The sequence below is a fragment of the Euprymna scolopes genome, chromosome 46 (assembly GCF_053919585.1).
Source record: "Euprymna scolopes isolate OS-2025 chromosome 46, ASM5391958v1, whole genome shotgun sequence".
In the NCBI taxonomy this organism is placed as follows: domain Eukaryota; kingdom Metazoa; phylum Mollusca; class Cephalopoda; order Sepiida; family Sepiolidae; genus Euprymna; species Euprymna scolopes.
Genome location: NC_136527.1, coordinates 12669488 through 12693200, shown reverse-complemented (window position 1 = coordinate 12693200; position 23713 = coordinate 12669488). Strand labels below are relative to the sequence as shown.

Below are 23713 nucleotides of genomic sequence, written 5' to 3'. Positions count from 1 at the left end.
TCCTCACCCTCCATATTGTTTAGACCTTGCTCCCTGTGACTTTTGGTTATTCCTTAAGCTCATGGAAAACCTTAGAGGCTGTAATTATGAGACCAGTGAGGAGATGAAAGAGGCTGTGATGAGGGTTATTGACACGTTCACACAAGAGGCTGGTTGTTTTTGTTTTACGGCATATCAACCCTTTTCAGGTTATTTAATGCCGAATCTAGTTATTTTGAGGAACGATTTTTAATGGATTATATATATTTGTTTTTTAAGTCAGATTCTATTTAACCCATAGTTGGGACCCTAACAGGTACTACCACTCCGGGTCAGAGTGGACCTGGGAGCAATGGCAATTAAAGGGTGGCTCCACACTCCTCAAAGCTCGCAAGCTGAGGCCTCATCATCGGATATAGTTTAAGGTCATATCCAGAACCTTCACACAAGAAGATTCCCATGGGGCCTTCTAGAAGTTGTTAGAACGGCACAACAAGGGCATTGTAGCCAGAGGAGATTACTTCGGAGAGGACTAGAGTTTCACGCGTGTACTATCACTAAAAGTGCCCATACGAAAACAAAAAAGCCTGGAAACTTATTTAATGCATCTCGCATGTTTGTTTCTTCGGTTCTTGTTCACTACCATACCTTGATTAACAATCCTATTTTACTTCCCTTTTGTGCGCAATGGTGATCAACTTCCTATACCTTTGTTCTTCTGATAATTTTTTTTTTTTTTAAATTCCTCACACTTTTTTTTTTATAGTACAGGGCGAGTCACGGGAAACGGATGTTTTTTAGAACGCTCTTTAGTTTGTTATTTGTTTATTTTCAGCGTTTGATTTTCCTTTAAAATATCCATTTTCCATGACTCACCCTGTATTACAGCGTCGTCCCTTTTCTCTTGAAGATGTGGAAGATTTGCGTGAAGTTTCTCCTAAGGATGCTCCATCCTTGTCACAAACTATTTGACCAAGATATATACAAGGTAAGTCAGGGAAAACGGATGTTTTTAGACACTTCTTGCTCTCCTTGAGTAAGAGATAAGAAGTGATGAAGGTACTCTTTAAACCAGCTAAAGATGCCGTTTAGTGTGTTGTTATTTGTTTATCTTTTATGTTAAATTTTTTTTTTTTTTTTTATTCAATTTTCACCCCAAACAAGGCACAGTGCCACTTTGAAGTAGGGAGCTACTATTGGGGACATAAGTTGCAGGGGTATTATGAAGGGAGATGAGCAGCAAGATGTTTGTTCATGTTACACTCGAACTTCTGCATGTCAGTACAGTTAGGAAAGCAGGAACCCGGAAGGGAGTTTAAAAGTCTAGCAGTTCTGGGGAAGAAACTATTGGAGTAGAAGGCTTTCTTACACCTGGGGATCTCTACTGTGAAGGGGTGGGACTTAGCTGCTTGTCGGGTTTGTTGGGGGCAGTTACGTCGAGGAGGTACAAGTGCTTGTAGTTCGTCAGAGCATTCACCATTAAAGTAGTTGTAGAACAGGCAGAGGGGTGCAACATTTCGTCGATAGGACGGAGGCTGAAACCCAAACGCGGATTCCATGAACAAAGCTTCTTTCTTAGAACTGCACGCCTGTGGAACTCTGTTCCGTCTGCCTGCTTCCCTCCGGACTACAACTTGGATGTCTTCAAGTCCAATGTTAACAAATTCCTAATGAACCGCCCCCTTAAGTAAACACTTCATCAAATCTCCACACTAACGTAATGTACTTGCAATAACCCTTATTCCTGAGTGGCTTCCGGGCCTTGATAAGTGGTGATCACTGTGTAAAAAAAAAAAAAAAAAAAAAGTTACGTTAGTGCTTGTAGTTCGTCAGAGCATTCAACGTTAAAGTAGTTGTAGAACAGGCAGAGGGATGCAACATTTCGTCGATGGGACAGAGGCTGGAGCCCATCTCCTGACGATGGTGAAGATTTGCCTGAAGTTTGTCCTAAGGATGCTCCATCATTGTCACAGACTATTTGACCAAGATCAAGACTCAGTCTCCATATAGTTTAGACCTTTCTCCCTGTGACTTTTCGTTATTCCCTAAGCTCAAGGAAAACCTTAGAGGCTGTCGTTATGAGACAATTAAAGAGATGAAAGAGCTCGTAATGAGGGTCATGGACACGTTCACACAAGAGGACTTCTAGTAGTTGTTAGAACAGTAAAACAAGGGCATTGCAGCCAGAGAAGATCACTTTGGAGAGAACTAGAGTTTCATGTGCGTATAATCAATAAAATTATGACATCAGCACATCTACTGAAATATGAAATAAAAATGCTATTGAGAAGAAAGAACACACCCACATGTTTGCTGTTGCTTCAGCAGAGTAGGTTGAGGTGACGGAATCACGTGCGACATGACGACTAGGTTAGTCATGAGGAAAGAAAAGTGTTAGTGCACCGTTTCTCCGTCATAGTTTAAGCACTTACGACCAATCATAACAAAAAGGTGAAATAACCTCTTTTCTGCGTCACATCTTTCTCAAACACAAACATACGGTTAAAATATTGTTAAAATGAAAGACGAAATAACTGTTAATCTTAGTATCAATATAGCTACGAGGTCAACCAGAAAAAAAAGTAACAGGACTGAATAGGATAGATCGGTTTTTTTTTTTTGTCTAATCTTCTTAACCATGGAAGAACACAAACATACGGTTAAAATATTGTTAAAATGAAAGACGAAACAACTGTTAATCTTAGTATCAATATAGCTACGGAAAAAAAAGTAACGTGACTGAATAGAATAGATCGGCGTGAAATGGGACACCATTTGCCGTTTCTTGTTTTAATAACTTCACCAAAACTTTGTGCATGAATAAGAGAAATTTGAAGTGTTCCCGCATATTATCATCGAACAATAAGACAAACCAAACATTACTGAACTTTGCTACTACCGATAGCTATGGAAAATAGCATCCTACTGATGAAACGATCATCAAAATGTCCCCACATATCGTTCAATGACAAATAACATCCTATCCGAGATCCCATCCTCGGTTTATCATTCACAGACAACAGGAATTGGCACACTCATTATAACACCAATTCAGGATCATATCTACTGATGAAACGGTCATATAAGTGTCCCCGCATATTATCATCGAACGACAATAAGTTCCAAAAACTAATGCCTCCTATCTATTTATTCCGCCCAAATGGATCAGAGGGAATTGCAAATTCCACTTTTGTGATGACTGAACTTACATATTCATAACCCGAAAGATATTTACGGTGTGAGATTCTAAAAACACAATCCCTGTCATAAACATGCATCAGCAGTATAGATGGGTCAACGACTTCCTTGCAAAAGTGCATTGAGAATGATGGTGACTATGTCTGAGATTCAATCTATGGTCCCCCTTCGCCAAACTTTCACAAGAAACACTCGTCTAGCTGAAAACACTATCAATAATCTCCCCCCACTCCTTATCTGTGCCTAAACCTAAACATAGATTCCATGATCAAAGCTTCTTTCTTAGAACTGCACACCTGACACCTGTGGAATTGTCTTCTGTTTTCCTGCTTTCCAGCTGTCTATAATATGGTTGTCTTCAAGTCTAATGTAAACAAGTTTCTGATGAGCCGTTCCATTTAAGTTAACAAATTTACTGAACTTCCATTGCTATCGATTACTATATTATCCTTTTGACTACTGTACACTCTTTAACCCTTATCCTTGAGTGGCATCTCGGCCTTGATAAGTGATGACGCCTATGTAAAAAAAAAAAATTCTGGAGCAGGAAAGGTTGCTTGCTTTAATGGTACCATTCCTGTGGTTTTAGCTCTTCCACCTTTTTCTATTCATCAAAACATAGGAGGCTTTAATTTTGGAAGGATCCCTGCATGACGAAGCATGCCCTGGATGTCTATGTATAGCCATTGTTCATCGCTTACAAAAGTGCATTTTGAATCTTGGCGAATATGTAGAAAAATAAATTCTGGAGCACAAACGGTTGCTCTTTTTAATGGTATTACTCCCACCTTTGTAGCGCTTCAACTTTTTGAGTTAAAAAATAAATGGGAAACTTTATTTTTGGAATGATCCGCGTAGAATATAATTAATAGAAAATAAGAAATATTTATCAAATGTTAACACAAAAACCTAAATATGAAGCTTTAGTTTTGGATTGATCCGTGTAGTGTAGAATATGCTTAATAAAAAATAGGAAATATTTATCAATTGTTAACGCAAAACAATAAATAGGAAACTTTTGTTTTGGAACAATCTATGCGCAGCCATTGTTCATCGCTTACAAACGTGCATTTGGAATTGTGGCGGCAATGTAGAAAAATAAATTCTGGAGCACAAAAGGTTGCTCTTTTTAATGGTATTACTCCCGTCTTTTTAGTGCTTCAACTTTTCGAGTTGAAAAATAAATTGGAAGCTTCAGTTTTGGAACAATCTGCGTAGAATATACTTAATAAAAAATAGGAAATATTTATCAAATGTTAACACAAAGACCTAAATATGAAGCTTTTGTCTTGGATGTGCGTCAAAAGGAGTGATGTGCTATTGAATCTGGACAAAAGTGCATTTTTTTTCATTTTTTTTATTCAATTTTCACCCCAAACAAGGCACAGTGCCACTTTGAAGCAGGGGGCTACTATTAGGGACTTAATTAGCGGGGTCATTATGAAGGGAGAAGAGTAGAAAGATGTTTGTTAACATTACACTTGAACTTCTGCATATCATTGCAGTTGGGAAAGCAGAATCCCGGAAGGGAGTTCCAAAGACCTGCAGTTCTTGGGAAGAAACTATTGGAGTAAAAGGCTTTCTTGCACCTAGGGATCTCTACTGTAAAGGGATGAGACTTAGTAGCTTGTCGGGTTTGTCAGGGGGTAGTTACGTCGGGGAGGTACTAGTGTTTGCAGTTCATCAGAGCATTCACCATTAAAGTATTTGTAGAACAGGAAGAGGGATGCAACATCTCGTCGATGGGACAGAGGCTGAAGCCTAGATGACAGTTCAGGACCTATCAGGTTGGCGACTGTCTTTTGAACCCTGTCCAGGAGCGAGAGACAAGCAGCAGATGCACCAGCCCAGATGTGACAACAGTACTCCATGAGAATGGTGGTGACTATGTAGTAAAATAAATTCTGGAGCTGGAAAGGTTGCTCGCTTTAATGGTACCATACAAAAAAAGTCTTGTTTTAATCGCAGAGTTTTGTTTTCCTTAAAAGCATCCGTTTCCCGTGAATCACTCTGTATTACAGTGTGGACCCTTTTCTCCTTATAAAATCTTGTGGCTAATTTGCTCTTCACATGCATGCAACACTAAACCTGCAACCGTCTTTAAACATCCAAGACGAAAATAGTAACCCACATGATTCAGAAACAAAAAATTCTGTTAGGAAAGAAACACAAAAAATAAAATAACATTTTTTTTTTTTTTATTGATTTGAGGTTTTTATTATTTTTTTTTTTTTCTCAAATTGTATAAACTATGAAATTGGAATAAAAGAAAAAAGGGGTTCACGGAGAATGATGAACAGAGGTTACTGGCAGAGTATCATCTGGAAGGGGGAGGGAAAGAGAGCAAGGACTTAAGAGGGCAGAGAAATGTTTTCGGAAAAAAAAAAAAAAAAAAATGGATACGTGTCCCTTAGTTGAATTTGTGCATCTCACCCAGGCTTAGTCCCCTTCACCCCAAAAAAGATGGGTAAGGATGAAAGTTCTTGGGATAAAAGGGGGATGGGGGTTAAAACAAAAAAAAAAACAACAACAACAAAATAAAACACATGCACTCTCTCATGCACACACCCTCCAGGCATTTGTGAAGGGGATGGATGGAAGGTGATACCTTCCCCTCCCCAAGGGCCAATCATTATCTGCTTAGCAAACTCGTCCCTTTAAAGCCTTCTTCGCCATATTCGGAAACTAGAAAAGAAAAAAAAGAAAAATCAATGAGAAATAATTACAGACAAAAAATTGGGGGTGCTTGTCCAGAATTCAACCCAATGTAATGTTATGACCCTTTGGCTGCGATCACAGCGTAGTATCTGTGTTAATTGGAGCAGGTAGTGCCAAGGGTCAAAACATTATTATTGTTAACTGATCCAAGCAACAACGGGGTCGTTAGATAAATTATTATGATTAGAAAAATAAAAACAATTAGATTGAAAAAAACGTGAGTGACGGCTGAAAAAATAAAAGGGCTACGAAGGAACGTTAATTTGAAAAATAAAGGTAAACAAAGATCTGGAGAAATTTTAGTTTATATAAAAAAAATAACTAGATTTAGGTTTACGTCAAATTGAGGTTTTGGACACGTGACGATGACGTGATGATACGTAGATTTGAGTAGATTTTAATCAGTCGTTAGCTGAACGCTGGTGAAAACGGACAACTCAAGGGGGAGCTGGTGTCTCCTCATAACGCAGGGAGCGGTGTCTCCCGTGACAGCCAAGATGTGAAGATGTAATCTCTGAAGATGCCGTCCGGAATCGAGAGAATAAATGTTTTATATATAAACCAGTTATGTGTTGTGTTTGTCGACATCTGTTGGAACAAACTATTTTGTCGACAACTGTTTCAATACGTCCACATCAACCGTTTCATGATGTAACTGTTGCATAAATGTAAAATATACACGTTAGATGATACACAATATACATATCAACCTCTCCCAGGCTTTGCCTCCTCTCTTTGAGAAGAGGTTAGTTTATTGCTAATCATCTGACTGACATGCCCTCACCAAGGAATGCCAACGGGGCTGCCCAGGAACATTTTGCAGGTCAGAGTATCAATCCTCAAGGGCGCTGATTTCTCAATCCCACTTCTCAACCCTGGTGTCTAAGTTCTTGCAACTTCAGACTCAATTCTGACGACTACAGTTGTAACATTGTCATCTATATAATTTATGGTACTACAGTTGTAACATTGTCATCTATATAATTTATGATACTAAAGTTGTAACATTGTTATCTATATATAATTTATAGTACTACAGTTGTAACATTGTCATCTATATAATTTATGGTACTACAGTTGTAACATTGTCATCTATATAATTTATGGTACTACAGTTGTAACATTGTCATCTATATAATTTATAGTACTACAGTTGTAACATTGTCATCTATATAATTTATGGTACTACAGTTGTAACATTGTCATCTATATAATTTATAGTACTACAGTTGTAACATTGTCATCTATATAATTTATAGTACTACAGTTGTAACATTGTCATCTATATAATTTATGGTACTACAGTTGTAACATTGTCATCTATATAATTTATGGTACTACAGTTGTAACATTGTAATCTATATAATTTATTGTACTACAGTTGTAACATTGTTATCTATATATAATTTATAGTACTACAGTTGTAACATTGTCATCTATATAATTTATGGTACTACAGTTGTAACATTGTCATCTATATAATTTATAGTACTACAGTTGTAACATTCTCATCTGTATAATTTATGGTACTAAGGTTGTAACATTGTTATCTATATATAATTTATAGTACTACAGCTGTAACATTGTCATCTATATAATTTATGGTACTACAGTTGTAACATTGTCATCTATATAATTTATGGTACTACAGTTGTAACATTGTCATCTATATAATTTATGGTACTACAGTTGTAACATTGTCATCTATATAATTTATGGTACTACAGTTGTAACATTGTCATCTATATAATTTATGGTACTACAGTTGTAACATTGTCATCTATATAATTTATGGTACTACAGTTGTAACATTGTCATCTATATAATTTATGGTACTAAAGTTGTAACATTGTTATCTATATAATTTATGGTACTACAGTTGTAACATTGTCATCTACATAATTTATGGTACTACAGTTGTAACATTGTCATCTATATAATTTATGGTACTACAGTTGTAACATTGTCATCTATATAATTTATAGTACTACAGTTGTAACATTGTCATCTATATAATTTATAGTACTACAGTTGTAACATTGTCATCTATATAATTTATAGTACTACAGTTGTAACATTGTCATCTATATAATTTATAGTACTACAGTTGTAACATTGTCATCTATATAATTTATGGTACTACAGTTGTAACATTGTCATCTATATAATTTATGGTACTACAGTTGTAACATTGTCATCTATATAATTTATAGTACTACAGTTGTAACATTCTCATCTGTATAATTTATGGTACTAAGGTTGTAACATTGTTATCTATATATAATTTATAGTACTACAGCTGTAACATTGTCATCTATATAATTTATGGTACTACAGTTGTAACATTGTCATCTATATAATTTATGGTACTACAGTTGTAACATTGTCATCTATATAATTTATGGTACTACAGTTGTAACATTGTCATCTATATAATTTATGGTACTACAGTTGTAACATTGTCATCTATATAATTTATGGTACTACAGTTGTAACATTGTCATCTATATAATTTATGGTACTAAAGTTGTAACATTGTTATCTATATAATTTATTGTACTACAGTTGTAACATTGTCATCTATATAATTTATGGTACTACAGTTGTAACATTGTCATCTATATAATTTATAGTACTACAGTTGCAACATTGTCATCTATATAATTTATGGTACAACAGTTGTAACATTGTCATCTATATAATTTATAGTACTACAGTTGTAACATTGTCATCTATATAATTTATGGTACTACAGTTGTAACATTGTCATCTATATAATTTATAGTACTACAGTTGTAACATTGTCATCTATATAATTTATGGTTCTACAGTTGTAACATTGTCATCTATATAATTTATAGTACTACAGTTGTAACATTGTCCTCTATATAATTTATGGTACTACAGTTGTAACATTGTCATCTATATAATTTATGGTACTACAGTTGTAACATTGTCATCTATATAATTTATGGTACTACAGTTGTAACATTGTCATCTATATAATTTATGGTACTACAGTTGTAACATTGTCATCTATATAATTTATAGTACTACAGTTGTAACATTGTCATCTATATAATTTATGGTACTACAGTTGTAACATTGTCATCTACATAATTTATGGTACTACAGTTGTAACATTGTCATCTATATAATTTATGGTACTACAGTTGTAACATTGTCATCTATATAATTTATAGTACTACAGTTGTAACATTGTCATCTATATAATTTATAGTACTACAGTTGTAACATTGTCATCTATATAATTTATAGTACTACAGTTGTAACATTGTCATCTATATAATTTATAGTACTACAGTTGTAACATTGTCATCTATATAATTTATGGTACTACAGTTGTAACATTGTCATCTATATAATTTATGGTACTACAGTTGTAACATTGTCATCTATATAATTTATGGTACTACAGTTGTAACATTGTCATCTATATAATTTATGGTACTAAAGTTGTAACATTGTTATCTATATATAATTTATAGTACTACAGTTGTAACATTCTCATCTATATAATTTATGGTACTACAGTTGTAACATTGTCATCTATATAATTTATGGTACTACAGTTGTAACATTGTCATCTATATAATTTATGGTACTACAGTTGTAACATTGTCATCTATATAGTTTATAGTACTACAGTTGTAACATTGTCATCTATATAATTTATGGTACTACAGTTGTAACATTGTCATCTATATAATTTATAGTACTACAGTTGTAACATTGTCATCTATATAATTTATAGTACTACAGTTGTAACATTGTCATCTATATAATTTATTGTACTACAGTTGTAACATTGTCATCTATATAATTTATAGTACTACAGTTGTAACATTGTCATCTATATAATTTATGGTACTACAGTTGTAACATTGTCATCTATATAATTTATAGTACTACAGTTGTAACATTGTCATCTATATAATTTATGGTACTACAGTTGTAACATTGTCATCTATATAATTTATGGTACTACAGTTGTAACATTGTCATCTATATAATTTATGGTACTACAGTTGTAACATTGTCATCTATATAATTTATGGTACTACAGTTGTAACATTGTCATCTATATAATTTATGGTACTACAGTTGTAACATTGTCATCTATATAATTTATGGTACTACAGTTGTAACATTGTCATCTATATAATTTATGGTACTACAGTTGTAACATTGTCATCTATATAATTCATGGTACTAAAGTTGTGACATTGTCATCTATATAATTTATGGTACTACAGTTGTGACATTGTCATCTATATAATTTATGGTACTACAGTTGTAACATTGTCATCTATATAATTTATGGTACTACAGTTGTAACATTGTCATCTATATAATTTATGGTACTACAGTTGTAACATTGTCATCTATATAATTTATGGTACTACAGTTGTAACATTGTCATCTATATAATTTATGGTACTACAGTTGTAACATTGTCATCTATATAATTTATGGTACTACAGTTGTAACATTGTCATCTATATAATTTATGGTACTACAGTTGTAACATTGTCATCTATATAATTTATGGTACTACAGTTGTAACATTGTCATCTATATAATTTATGGTACTACAGTTGTAACATTGTCATCTATATAATTTATGGTACTACAGTTGTAACATTGTCATCTATATAATTCATTGTACTACAGTTGTAACATTGTCATCTATATAATTTATAGTACTACAGTTGTAACATTGTCATCTATATAATTTATTGTACTACAGTTGTAACATTGTCATCTATATAATTTATTGTACTACAGTTGTAACATTGTCATCTATATAATTTATTGTACTACAGTTGTAACATTGTCATCTATATAATTTATTGTACTACAGTTGTAACATTGTCATCTATATAATTTATTGTACTACAGTTGTAACATTGTCATCTATATAATTTATAGTACTACAGTTGTAATATTGTCATCTATATAATTTATAGTACTACAGTTGTAACATTGTCATCTATATAATTTATGGTACTACAGTTGTAACATTGTCATCTATATAATTTATGGTACTACAGTTGTAACATTGTAATCTATATAATTTATGGTACTACAGTTGTAACATTGTCATCTATATAATTTATTGTACTACAGTTGTAACATTGTCATCTATATAATTTATGGTACTACAGTTGTAACATTGTCATCCATATAATTTATTGTACTACAGTTGTAACATTGTCATCTATATACTTTATAGTACTACAGTTGTAATATTGTCATCTATATAATTTATGGTACTACAGTTGTAACATTGTCATCTATATAATTTATTGTACTACAGTTGTAACATTGTCATCTATATAATTTATGGTACTACAGTTGTAACATTGTCATCTATATAATTTATTGTACTACAGTTGTAACATTGTCATCTATATAATTTATAGTACTACAGTTGTAACATTGTCATCTATATAATTTATTGTACTACAGTTGTAACATTGTCATCTATATAATTTATGGTACTACAGTTGTAACATTGTCATCTATATAATTTATGGTACTACAGTTGTAACATTGTCATCTATATAATTTATGGTACTACAGTTGTAACATTGTCATCTATATAATTTATGGTACTACAGTTGTAACATTGTCATCTATATAATTTATTGTACTACAGTTGTAACATTGTCATCCATATAATTTATGGTACTACAGTTGTAACATTGTCATCTATATAATTTATGGTACTACAGTTGTAACATTGTCATCTATATAATTTATGGTACTACAGTTGTAACATTCTCATCTATATAATTTATGGTACTACAGTTGTAACATTGTAATCCATACAATTTATGGTACTACACTTGTAACATTGTCATCTATATAATTTATAGTACTACAGTTGTAACATTGTCATCTATATAATTTATGGTAATACAGTTGTAACATTGTCATCTATATAATTTATTGTACTACAGTTGTAACATTGTCATCTATATAATTTATTGTACTACAGTTGTAACATTGTCATCTATATAATTTATGGTACTACAGTTGTAACATTGTCATCTATATAATTTATGGTACTACAGTTGTAACATTGTCATCTATATAATTTATGGTACTACAGTTGTAACATTGTTATCTATATATAATTTATAGTACTACAGTTGTAACATTGTCATCTATATAATTTATGGTACTACAGTTGTAACATTGTCATCTATATAATTTATAGTACTACAGTTGTAACATTCTCATCTATATAATTTATGGTACTAAAGTTGTAACATTGTTATCTATATATAATTTATAGTACTACAGTTGTAACATTGTCATCTATATAATTTATGGTACTACAGTTGTAACATTGTCATCTATATAATTTATGGTACTACAGTTGTAACATTGTCATCTATATAATTTATGGTACTACAGTTGTAACATTGTCATCTATATAATTTATGGTACTACAGTTGTAACATTGTCATCTATATAGTTTATAGTACTACAGTTGTAACATTGTCATCTATATAATTTATGGTACTACAGTTGTAACATTGTCATCTATATAATTTATAGTACTACAGTTGTAACATTGTCATCTATATAATTTATAGTACTACAGTTGTAACATTGTCATCTATATAATTTATTGTACTACAGTTGTAACATTGTCATCTATATAATTTATAGTACTACAGTTGTAACATTGTCATCTATATAATTTATGGTACTACAGTTGTAACATTGTCATCTATATAATTTATAGTACTACAGTTGTAACATTGTCATCTATATAATTTATGGTACTACAGTTGTAACATTGTCATCTATATAATTTATGGTACTACAGTTGTAACATTGTCATCTATATAATTTATGGTACTACAGTTGTAACATTGTCATCTATATAATTTATGGTACTACAGTTGTAACATTGTCATCTATATAATTTATGGTACTACAGTTGTAACATTGTCATCTATATAATTTATGGTACTACAGTTGTAACATTGTCATCTATATAATTTATGGTACTACAGTTGTAACATTGTCATCTATATAATTCATGGTACTACAGTTGTGACATTGTCATCTATATAATTTATGGTACTACAGTTGTGACATTGTCATCTATATAATTTATGGTACTACAGTTGTAACATTGTCATCTATATAATTTATGGTACTACGGTTGTAACATTGTCATCTATATAATTTATGGTACTACAGTTGTAACATTGTCATCTATATAATTTATGGTACTACAGTTGTAACATTGTCATCTATATAATTTATGGTACTACAGTTGTAACATTGTCATCTATATAATTTATGGTACTACAGTTGTAACATTGTCATCTATATAATTTATGGTACTACAGTTGTAACATTGTCATCTATATAATTTATGGTACTACAGTTGTAACATTGTCATCTATATAATTTATGGTACTACAGTTGTAACATTGTCATCTATATAATTTATGGTACTACAGTTGTAACATTGTCATCTATATAATTCATTGTACTACAGTTGTAACATTGTCATCTATATAATTTATAGTACTACAGTTGTAACATTGTCATCTATATAATTTATTGTACTACAGTTGTAACATTGTCATCTATATAATTTATTGTACTACAGTTGTAACATTGTCATCTATATAATTTATTGTACTACAGTTGTAACATTGTCATCTATATAATTTATTGTACTACAGTTGTAACATTGTCATCTATATAATTTATTGTACTACAGTTGTAACATTGTCATCTATATAATTTATAGTACTACAGTTGTAATATTGTCATCTATATAATTTATAGTACTACAGTTGTAACATTGTCATCTATATAATTTATGGTACTACAGTTGTAACATTGTCATCTATATAATTTATGGTACTACAGTTGTAACATTGTAATCTATATAATTTATGGTACTACAGTTGTAACATTGTCATCTATATAATTTATTGTACTACAGTTGTAACATTGTCATCTATATAATTTATGGTACTACAGTTGTAACATTGTCATCCATATAATTTATTGTACTACAGTTGTAACATTGTCATCTATATACTTTATAGTACTACAGTTGTAATATTGTCATCTATATAATTTATGGTACTACAGTTGTAACATTGTCATCTATATAATTTATTGTATTACAGTTGTAACATTGTCATCTATATAATTTATGGTACTACAGTTGTAACATTGTCATCTATATAATTTATTGTACTACAGTTGTAACATTGTCATCTATATAATTTATAGTACTACAGTTGTAACATTGTCATCTATATAATTTATTGTACTACAGTTGTAACATTGTCATCTATATAATTTATGGTACTACAGTTGTAACATTGTCATCTATATAATTTATGGTACTACAGTTGTAACATTGTCATCTATATAATTTATGGTACTACAGTTGTAACATTGTCATCTATATAATTTATGGTACTACAGTTGTAACATTGTCATCTATATAATTTATTGTACTACAGTTGTAACATTGTCATCCATATAATTTATGGTACTACAGTTGTAACATTGTCATCTATATAATTTATGGTACTACAGTTGTAACATTGTCATCTATATAATTTATGGTACTACAGTTGTAACATTCTCATCTATATAATTTATGGTACTACAGTTGTAACATTGTAATCCATACAATTTATGGTACTACACTTGTAACATTGTCATCTATATAATTTATAGTACTACAGTTGTAACATTGTCATCTATATAATTTATGGTAATACAGTTGTAACATTGTCATCTATATAATTTATTGTACTACAGTTGTAACATTGTCATCTATATAATTTATTGTACTACAGTTGTAACATTGTCATCTATATAATTTATGGTACTACAGTTGTAACATTGTCATCTATATAATTTATGGTACTACAGTTGTAACATTGTCATCTATATAATTTATGGTACTACAGTTGTAACATTGTTATCTATATATAATTTATAGTACTACAGTTGTAACATTGTCATCTATATAATTTATGGTACTACAGTTGTAACATTGTCATCTATATAATTTATAGTACTACAGTTGTAACATTCTCATCTATATAATTCATGGTACTAAAGTTGTAACATTGTTATCTATATATAATTTATAGTACTACAGTTGTAACATTGTCATCTATATAATTTATGGTACTACAGTTGTAACATTGTCATCTATATAATTTATGGTACTACAGTTGTAACATTGTCATCTATATAATTTATGGTACTACAGTTGTAACATTGTCATCTATATAATTTATGGTACTACAGTTGTAACATTGTCATCTATATAATTTATGGTACTACAGTTGTAACATTGTCATCTATATAATGTATGGTACTAAAGTTGTAACATTGTCATCTATATAATGTATTGTACTACAGTTGTAACATTGCCATCTATATAATTTATGGTACTACAGTTGTAACATTGTCATCTATATAATTTATAGTACTACAGTTGTAACATTGTCATCTATATAATTTATAGTACTACAGTTGTAACATTGTCATCTATATAATTTATAGTACTACAGTTGTAACATTGTCATCTATATAATTTATGGTACTACAGTTGTAACATTGTCATCTATATAATTTATGGTACTACAGTTGTAACATTGTCATCTATATAATTTATGGTACTACAGTTGTGACATTGTCATCTATATAATTTATAGTACTACAGTTGTAACATTGTCATCTATATAATTTATGGTACTACAGTTGTAACATTGTCATCTATATAATTTATGGTACTACAGTTGTAACATTGTCATCTATATAATTTATTGTACTACAGTTGTAACATTGTCATCTATATAATTTATTGTACTACAGTTGTAACATTGTCATCTATATAATTTATAGTACTACAGTTGTAACATTGTCATCTATATAATTTATAGTACTACAGTTGTAACATTGTCATCCATATAATTTATAGTACTACAGTTGTAACATTGTCATCTATATAATTTATGGCACTACAGTTGTAACATTGTCATCTATATAATTTATAGTACTACAGTTGTAACATTGTCATCCATATAATTTATAGTACTACAGTTGTAACATTGTCATCCATATAATTTATAGTACTACAGTTGTAACATTGTCATCTATATAATTTATGGCACTACAGTTGTAACATTGTCATCTATATAATTTATAGTACTACAGTTGTAACATTGTCATCCATATAATTTATAGTACTACAGTTGTAACATTGTCATCTATATAATTTATGGTACTACAGTTGTAACATTGTCATCTATATAATTTATGGTACTACAGTTGTAACATTGTCATCTATATAATTTATGGTACTACAGTTGTAACATTGTCATCTATATAATTTATGGTACTAAAGTTGTAACATTGTTATCTATATATAATTTATAGTACTACAGTTGTAACATTCTCATCTATATAATTTATGGTACTACAGTTGTAACATTGTCATCTATATAATTTATGGTACTACAGTTGTAACATTGTCATCTATATAATTTATGGCACTACAGTTGTAACATTGTCATCTATATAATTTATAGTACTACAGTTGTAACATTGTCATCTATATAATTTATGGTACTACAGTTGTAACATTGTCATCTATATAATTTATAGTACTACAGTTGTAACATTGTCATCTATATAATTTATAGTACTACAGTTGTAACATTGTCATCTATATAATTTATTGTACTACAGTTGTAACATTGTCATCTATATAATTTATAGTACTACAGTTGTAACATTGTCATCTATATAATTTATGGTACTACAGTTGTAACATTGTCATCTATATAATTTATAGTACTACAGTTGTAACATTGTCATCTATATAATTTATGGTACTACAGTTGTAACATTGTCATCTATATAATTTATGGTACTACAGTTGTAACATTGTCATCTATATAATTTATGGTACTACAGTTGTAACATTGTCATCTATATAATTTATGGTACTACAGTTGTAACATTGTCATCTATATAATTTATGGTACTACAGTTGTAACATTGTCATCTATATAATTTATGGTACTACAGTTGTAACATTGTCATCTATATAATTCATTGTACTACAGTTGTAACATTGTCATCTATATAAATTATAGTACTACAGTTGTAACATTGTCATCTATATAATTTATTGTACTACAGTTGTAACATTGTCATCTATATAATTTATTGTACTACAGTTGTAACATTGTCATCTATATAATTTATTGTACTACAGTTGTAACATTGTCATCTATATAATTTATTGTACTACAGTTGTAACATTGTCATCTATATAATTTATTGTACTACAGTTGTAACATTGTCATCTATATAATTTATAGTACTACAGTTGTAATATTGTCATCTATATAATTTATAGTACTACAGTTGTAACATTGTCATCTATATAATTTATGGTACTACAGTTGTAACATTGTCATCTATATAATTTATGGTACTACAGTTGTAACATTGTAATCTATATAATTTATGGTACTACAGTTGTAACATTGTCATCTATATAATTTATTGTACTACAGTTGTAACATTGTCATCTATATAATTTATGGTACTACAGTTGTAACATTGTCATCCATATAATTTATTGTACTACAGTTGTAACATTGTCATCTATATAATTTATAGTACTACAGTTGTAATATTGTCATCTATATAATTTATGGTACTACAGTTGTAACATTGTCATCTATATAATTTATGGTACTACAGTTGTAACATTGTCATCTATATAATTTATGGTACTACAGTTGTAACATTGTCATCTATATAATTTATTGTACTACAGTTGTAACATTGTCATCTATATAATTTATAGTACTACAGTTGTAACATTGTCATCTATATAATTTATTGTACTACAGTTGTAACATTGTCATCTATATAATTTATGGTACTACAGTTGTAACATTGTCATCTATATAATTTATGGTACTACAGTTGTAACATTGTCATCTATATAATTTATGGTACTACAGTTGTAACATTGTCATCTATATAATTTATGGTACTACAGTTGTAACATTGTCATCTATATAATTTATTGTACTACAGTTGTAACATTGTCATCCATATAATTTATGGTACTACAGTTGTAACATTGTCATCTATATAATTTATGGTACTACAGTTGTAACATTGTCATCTATATAATTTATGGTACTACAGTTGTAACATTGTCATCTATATAATTTATGGTACTACAGTTGTAACATTGTAATCCATACAATTTATGGTACTACACTTGTAACATTGTCATCTATATAATTTATAGTACTACAGTTGTAACATTGTCATCTATATAATTTATGGTAATACAGTTGTAACATTGTCATCTATATAATTTATTGTACTACAGTTGTAACATTGTCATCTATATAATTTATTGTACTACAGTTGTAACATTGTCATCTATATAATTTATGGTACTACAGTTGTAACATTGTCATCTATATAATTTATGGTACTACAGTTGTAACATTGTTATCTATATATAATTTATAGTACTACAGTTGTAACATTGTCATCTATATAATTTATGGTACTACAGTTGTAACATTGTCATCTATATAATTTATAGTACTACAGTTGTAACATTCTCATCTATATAATTTATGGTACTAAAGTTGTAACATTGTTATCTATATATAATTTATAGTACTACAGTTGTAACATTGTCATCTATATAATTTATGGTACTACAGTTGTAACATTGTCATCTATATAATTTATGGTACTACAGTTGTAACATTGTCATCTATATAATTTATGGTACTACAGTTGTAACATTGTCATCTATATAATTTATGGTACTACAGTTGTAACATTGTCATCTATATAATTTATGGTACTACAGTTGTAACATTGTCATCTATATAATGTATGGTACTAAAGTTGTAACATTGTCATCTATATAATGTATTGTACTACAGTTGTAACATTGCCATCTATATAATTTATGGTACTACAGTTGTAACATTGTCATCTATATAATTTATAGTACTACAGTTGTAACATTGTCATCTATATAATTTATAGTACTACAGTTGTAACATTGTCATCTATATAATTTATAGTACTACAGTTGTAACATTGTCATCTATATAATTTATGGTACTACAGTTGTAACATTGTCATCTATATAATTTATGGTACTACAGTTGTAACATTGTCATCTATATAATTTATGGTACTACAGTTGTGACATTGTCATCTATATAATTTATAGTACTACAGTTGTAACATTGTCATCTATATAATTTATGGTACTACAGTTGTAACATTGTCATCTATATAATTTATGGTACTACAGTTGTAACATTGTCATCTATATAATTTATGGTACTACAGTTGTAACATTGTCATCTATATAATTTATTGTACTACAGTTGTAACATTGTCATCTATATAATTTATAGTACTACAGTTGTAACATTGTCATCTATATAATTTATAGTACTACAGTTGTAACATTGTCATCCATATAATTTATAGTACTACAGTTGTAACATTGTCATCTATATAATTTATGGCACTACAGTTGTAACATTGTCATCTATATAATTTATAGTACTACAGTTGTAACATTGTCATCCATATAATTTATAGTACTACAGTTGTAACATTGTCATCTATATAATTTATGGCACTACAGTTTTAACATTGTCATCTATATAATTTATAGTACTACAGTTGTAACATTGTCCGCTATATAATTTATGGTACTACAGTTGTAACATTGTCATCTATATAATTTATAGTACTACAGTTGTAACATTGTCATCCATATAATTTATAGTACTACAGTTGTAACATTGTCATCTATATAATTTATGGCACTACAGTTGTAACATTGTCATCTATATAATTTATAGTACTACAGTTGTAACATTGTCATCTATATAATTTATAGTACTACAGTTGTAACATTGTCATCTATATAATTTATGGTACTACAGTTGTAACATTGTCATCTATATAATTTATGGTACTACAGTTGTAACATTGTCATCTATATAATTTATGGTACTACAGTTGTAACATTGTCATCTATATAATTTATGGTACTACAGTTGTAACATTGTCATCTATATAATTTATGTTACTACAGTTGTAACATTGTCATCTATATATAATTTATGGTACTACAGTTGTAACATTGTTATCTATAATTTATGGTACTACAGTTGTAACATTCTCATCTATATAATTTATGGTACTATAGTTGTAACATTGTCTGCTATATAATTTATAGTACTACAGTTGTAACATTGTCATCTATATAATTTATGGTACTACAGTTGTAACATTGTCATCTATATAATTTATGGTTTGCACTTTTAACAAAATATGTGCCAATAGTATATACACGATGATAGCTGTGGTTTTTGAAACGAAATAAACAGACTCTTGTTAAATCAACAAATTTTATTTACATCACAGTGATAGCATTGCAAGAGAGAGAGAGAGTTTGGGTCAGTATGTGAGTGATGTATGGTTGTCGGTGCAGCGACAGCAGAAGTGTCACTCTCAATTTCTCTCTCACTCTCTTTTACTGACTGCCTTTGTTTATGACTTACATTGGCATCCCCCACATTCCTTGATCGGAATCTAATTGTTCACTTATTTGTGACATTCAATTTGAAATTTCTGTTTTATAGCTCCACACTTTTAGCAATTCCAATCCAGTTAAAATATATTTCTCTCATTATTTCATGATCTTAATTTTTTGATCGGAACGTAGGGTTGACGCCATGGTTCAGGAATCAAATGTACATCTGGTTTTGCCCAGATCCATGATTACATGTATAGTCAAAAAATGCAGCTCCATGTCGCACCTCTGGCAAAGCCTTGAACTGACTGGAAACTTTCATGACTTCAACATCTGCCCCTCCCTTCCAACAACTAAAGAGAGTGGAAAGTGGATCTTCAGTTTACTTTTTTTTTTTTTATTATTACATTTTCACCCCAAACAAGGCACATTACCATGTTGATGTAGGAGGCTACTATCAGGGACATAAGCTACAGGGGTACTTGTGGGGAGTTGGGCAGCAAGATATCGGTTCACGTTACGCTTGAACTTCTGCATGTCAGTACAGTTGGGAAAGCATGACCCCGAAAAGGAATTCCAAAGTCTAGCGGTTCTGCAGAAGAAACTACTGGAGTAGAAGGCTCTCTTACATCGAGGGATCTCTACTGTGAAGGGGTGGGATTTTGCTGATTGTCGGGTTTGTTGGGGGTATTTACGTCGAGGGAGGGTACAAGTGCTTGTAGTTCGTCGGAGCATTCACCGTTACTTGTAGAACAAGCAGAGGGATGCTACATTTCATCGATGGGAACGAGGCTGAAGATAAGATGACAGTTCAGGACCTATCAGGTTGGAGACTCTCTTTTGAACCCTGTCTAGGAGTGAGAGACTAGTAGCAGATGCACCAGCCCAAATGTGACAACAATAATCCATACATGGGCGAATGGTGGCCTTATAGAGGTACAGGATACTTTCGGGCGTTGGTAGCTTTCTAGCATGGTAGAGAGAACCTACTTTTTTCGCAGCGGTCCTGCCAATGTTCTCAATGTAATTTTTCAAACTCAGGTTTCAAAACTCATATCTCCTCTTATTTTATCCTTTAGTCCTCACATTCCATAAGTGATGTTTCTGACAAAGAGGAAAGAATTGCTGTTTTCCAAGCCAAAATCGATCCATCTCACATTGATCATTGACTGGATTTCAACCTTAAAATAGTTTTTTTTTTTTTTTAAGCTCTTTACATTAAGTAGCTTCATGCCTTGTCTGGAGCAGTTTCCATAAAATAATAACTTGATTACAACCTCACAGACTACTGCATGTGGGGCCACAGTTGAAAAAAGAAAACAGCAATTGTATTGCCTGCAATACCAAAGACGAGCCAACGTTAAGGTGCATCTCTGGGAAATCAGTATGTTCGGGATCACATCTGGCAGCTGTGGTGAGGATTCAGTATAAATTCTTTGAATGAGCGCTATTCAGTCAAACTTTTTCCAAGCAACACACTTTGAATATGAATATTCAATATAAATAAATATAACAAGTTTTGAAATGGAAAGAAAAACGAATCATATATTGGCCAATAATTGCTACATTCTTAAAATGCAGCAAGTATTGGCCAATATGTGATTCATCTTTTTTTTTTTTTTCATTTCAAAACTTGTTAAATTTTTCACATTATGGATTTCAGTTATTCCAGATGAAAAATCAGGGTGTTTATTAACATTCAGAATTTTGAGTCTTCAGAAACAAAACTTACCACTCAACATATCTTCGACAACCATGGCATCTTGTGGCGGTTCATCAGCCTGGAGAAAAAAAAAAAAAAAAAAAAGTAAAGTTAAAAACTTTATCAAGGATTTCCTTAATTTTAAATGTTGTATCGTTGAATGGAAAACAACGGATAGATATCAAATATAGAATTCATTTTTTTCCGTTCATTTTTTTGCGGATTATTATTTTCCTCTTTATACAGGGTGTCCCAAACCAATAAATCTAGTCACTAATCACAATAGTCCCTTATGCTCTACAGCAATAATTCCTTTGGCTTTATGTACAGGGTGTCCAAAAAGCCACTGAAGGGTTTTGAACTTAAATGCATGGTACAGTGGGGAAAGAGGTGGCTGGTTACCTTTAATGCATCTAAGACCAAGCTCCTATCTCTACATCATAAACGCTCTGATCCCCATCTGGCATCAATTGAAATGGATGGCTCTCGTCTAAGGGAGGCCCCAGGATTTGATAAGCTTCTGGGTTTGACCTTTACACCTGATCTTAAATGGAACACATACATCAAGTCTGTGGCCAAGGTCGCTGGGAATATGGTGGGATCCTTCTACCACTCCAGAAGATATCTCACTAATGATGCAATTCTCTATCTATATAAGAGCCAAGTACGTCCAGAGATGGAGTACTGCTGCCATATCTGGGCGGGGGCTATAAAAAACAGCCAATTCTGCCTTGACGGAGTACAAAATAGACTTCGTGGCTTGGTGGGGGATGCCCTTTTCTCTACCCTGCAACCTCTTTCCCACAGAAGAGACGTAGCGAGCCTGTCATTGTTCTATTGTTATTTCCATGGCAGGTGCTCGTCTGAGCTCCATTCTCTGATCCCCCCTCGCCAATCTTTCTCAAAAAACACCGTCTAGCTGAAACCACCGTCAATAATTTTCCCCACTCCTTATCTGTGCCTAAATCAAAACGTAGATTCCATGAACAAAGCTTCTTTCTTAGAACTGCACGCCTGTGGAACTCTGTTCCGCTTACCTGTTTCCCTCCCGACTTCAACCAGGATGTAAAATTTTTGGCAGACATACAAACACGCCAAGAAAGAGTTTAATTGTTTTTGTTGTCAATTTCTTTTTTTTTTCTTTTTTTTTTTTTTTTTGCATTTTCAACCCAAATGCAAGCCATAAATTATATAGACGACAATATTACAAAGACACAGTGCCATTTTGATGTAGGGGGGGCTACTATCTGGGACATAATTTGCAGGGGTGCTATGTAGGAAGTTGTCCGTTTACATTACACTTAAACTTCTGCATGTCAGTACAATCAGGGAAGCAGAGATTTCTTGCTGCTCGTCTGGTTTGTTGGGGGTATTTACATCGAGGGAGTACAAGGGGTTGTAGTTCGTCGGAGCATCTACCATTAAAATACTTGTTAAACAAGCAGAGGGATGCAACATTTCATCGA

General features: G+C 31.2%; 1 protein-coding gene across 2 annotated transcripts in view; it reads right to left on the bottom strand.

Annotated features, from left to right (window-relative positions):
- Positions 1–5358: 5358 nt before the first annotated feature.
- Positions 5359–23713, bottom strand: part of LOC145271211 (ubiquitin carboxyl-terminal hydrolase 48-like) — a 203116-nt gene continuing 184761 nt past the window's right edge. For both annotated transcript variants that reach the window (XM_080126775.1, XM_080126774.1), the window contains exons 29-30: positions 22278–22326; positions 5359–5862 (exon numbers count right to left, since the gene is read on the bottom strand). In XM_080126775.1, coding sequence (XP_079982901.1) covers positions 5810–5862; positions 22278–22326 — 102 coding nt within the window. In that variant the 3' untranslated portion in view covers positions 5359–5809. The remainder of the gene's footprint in view (positions 5863–22277; positions 22327–23713) is intronic.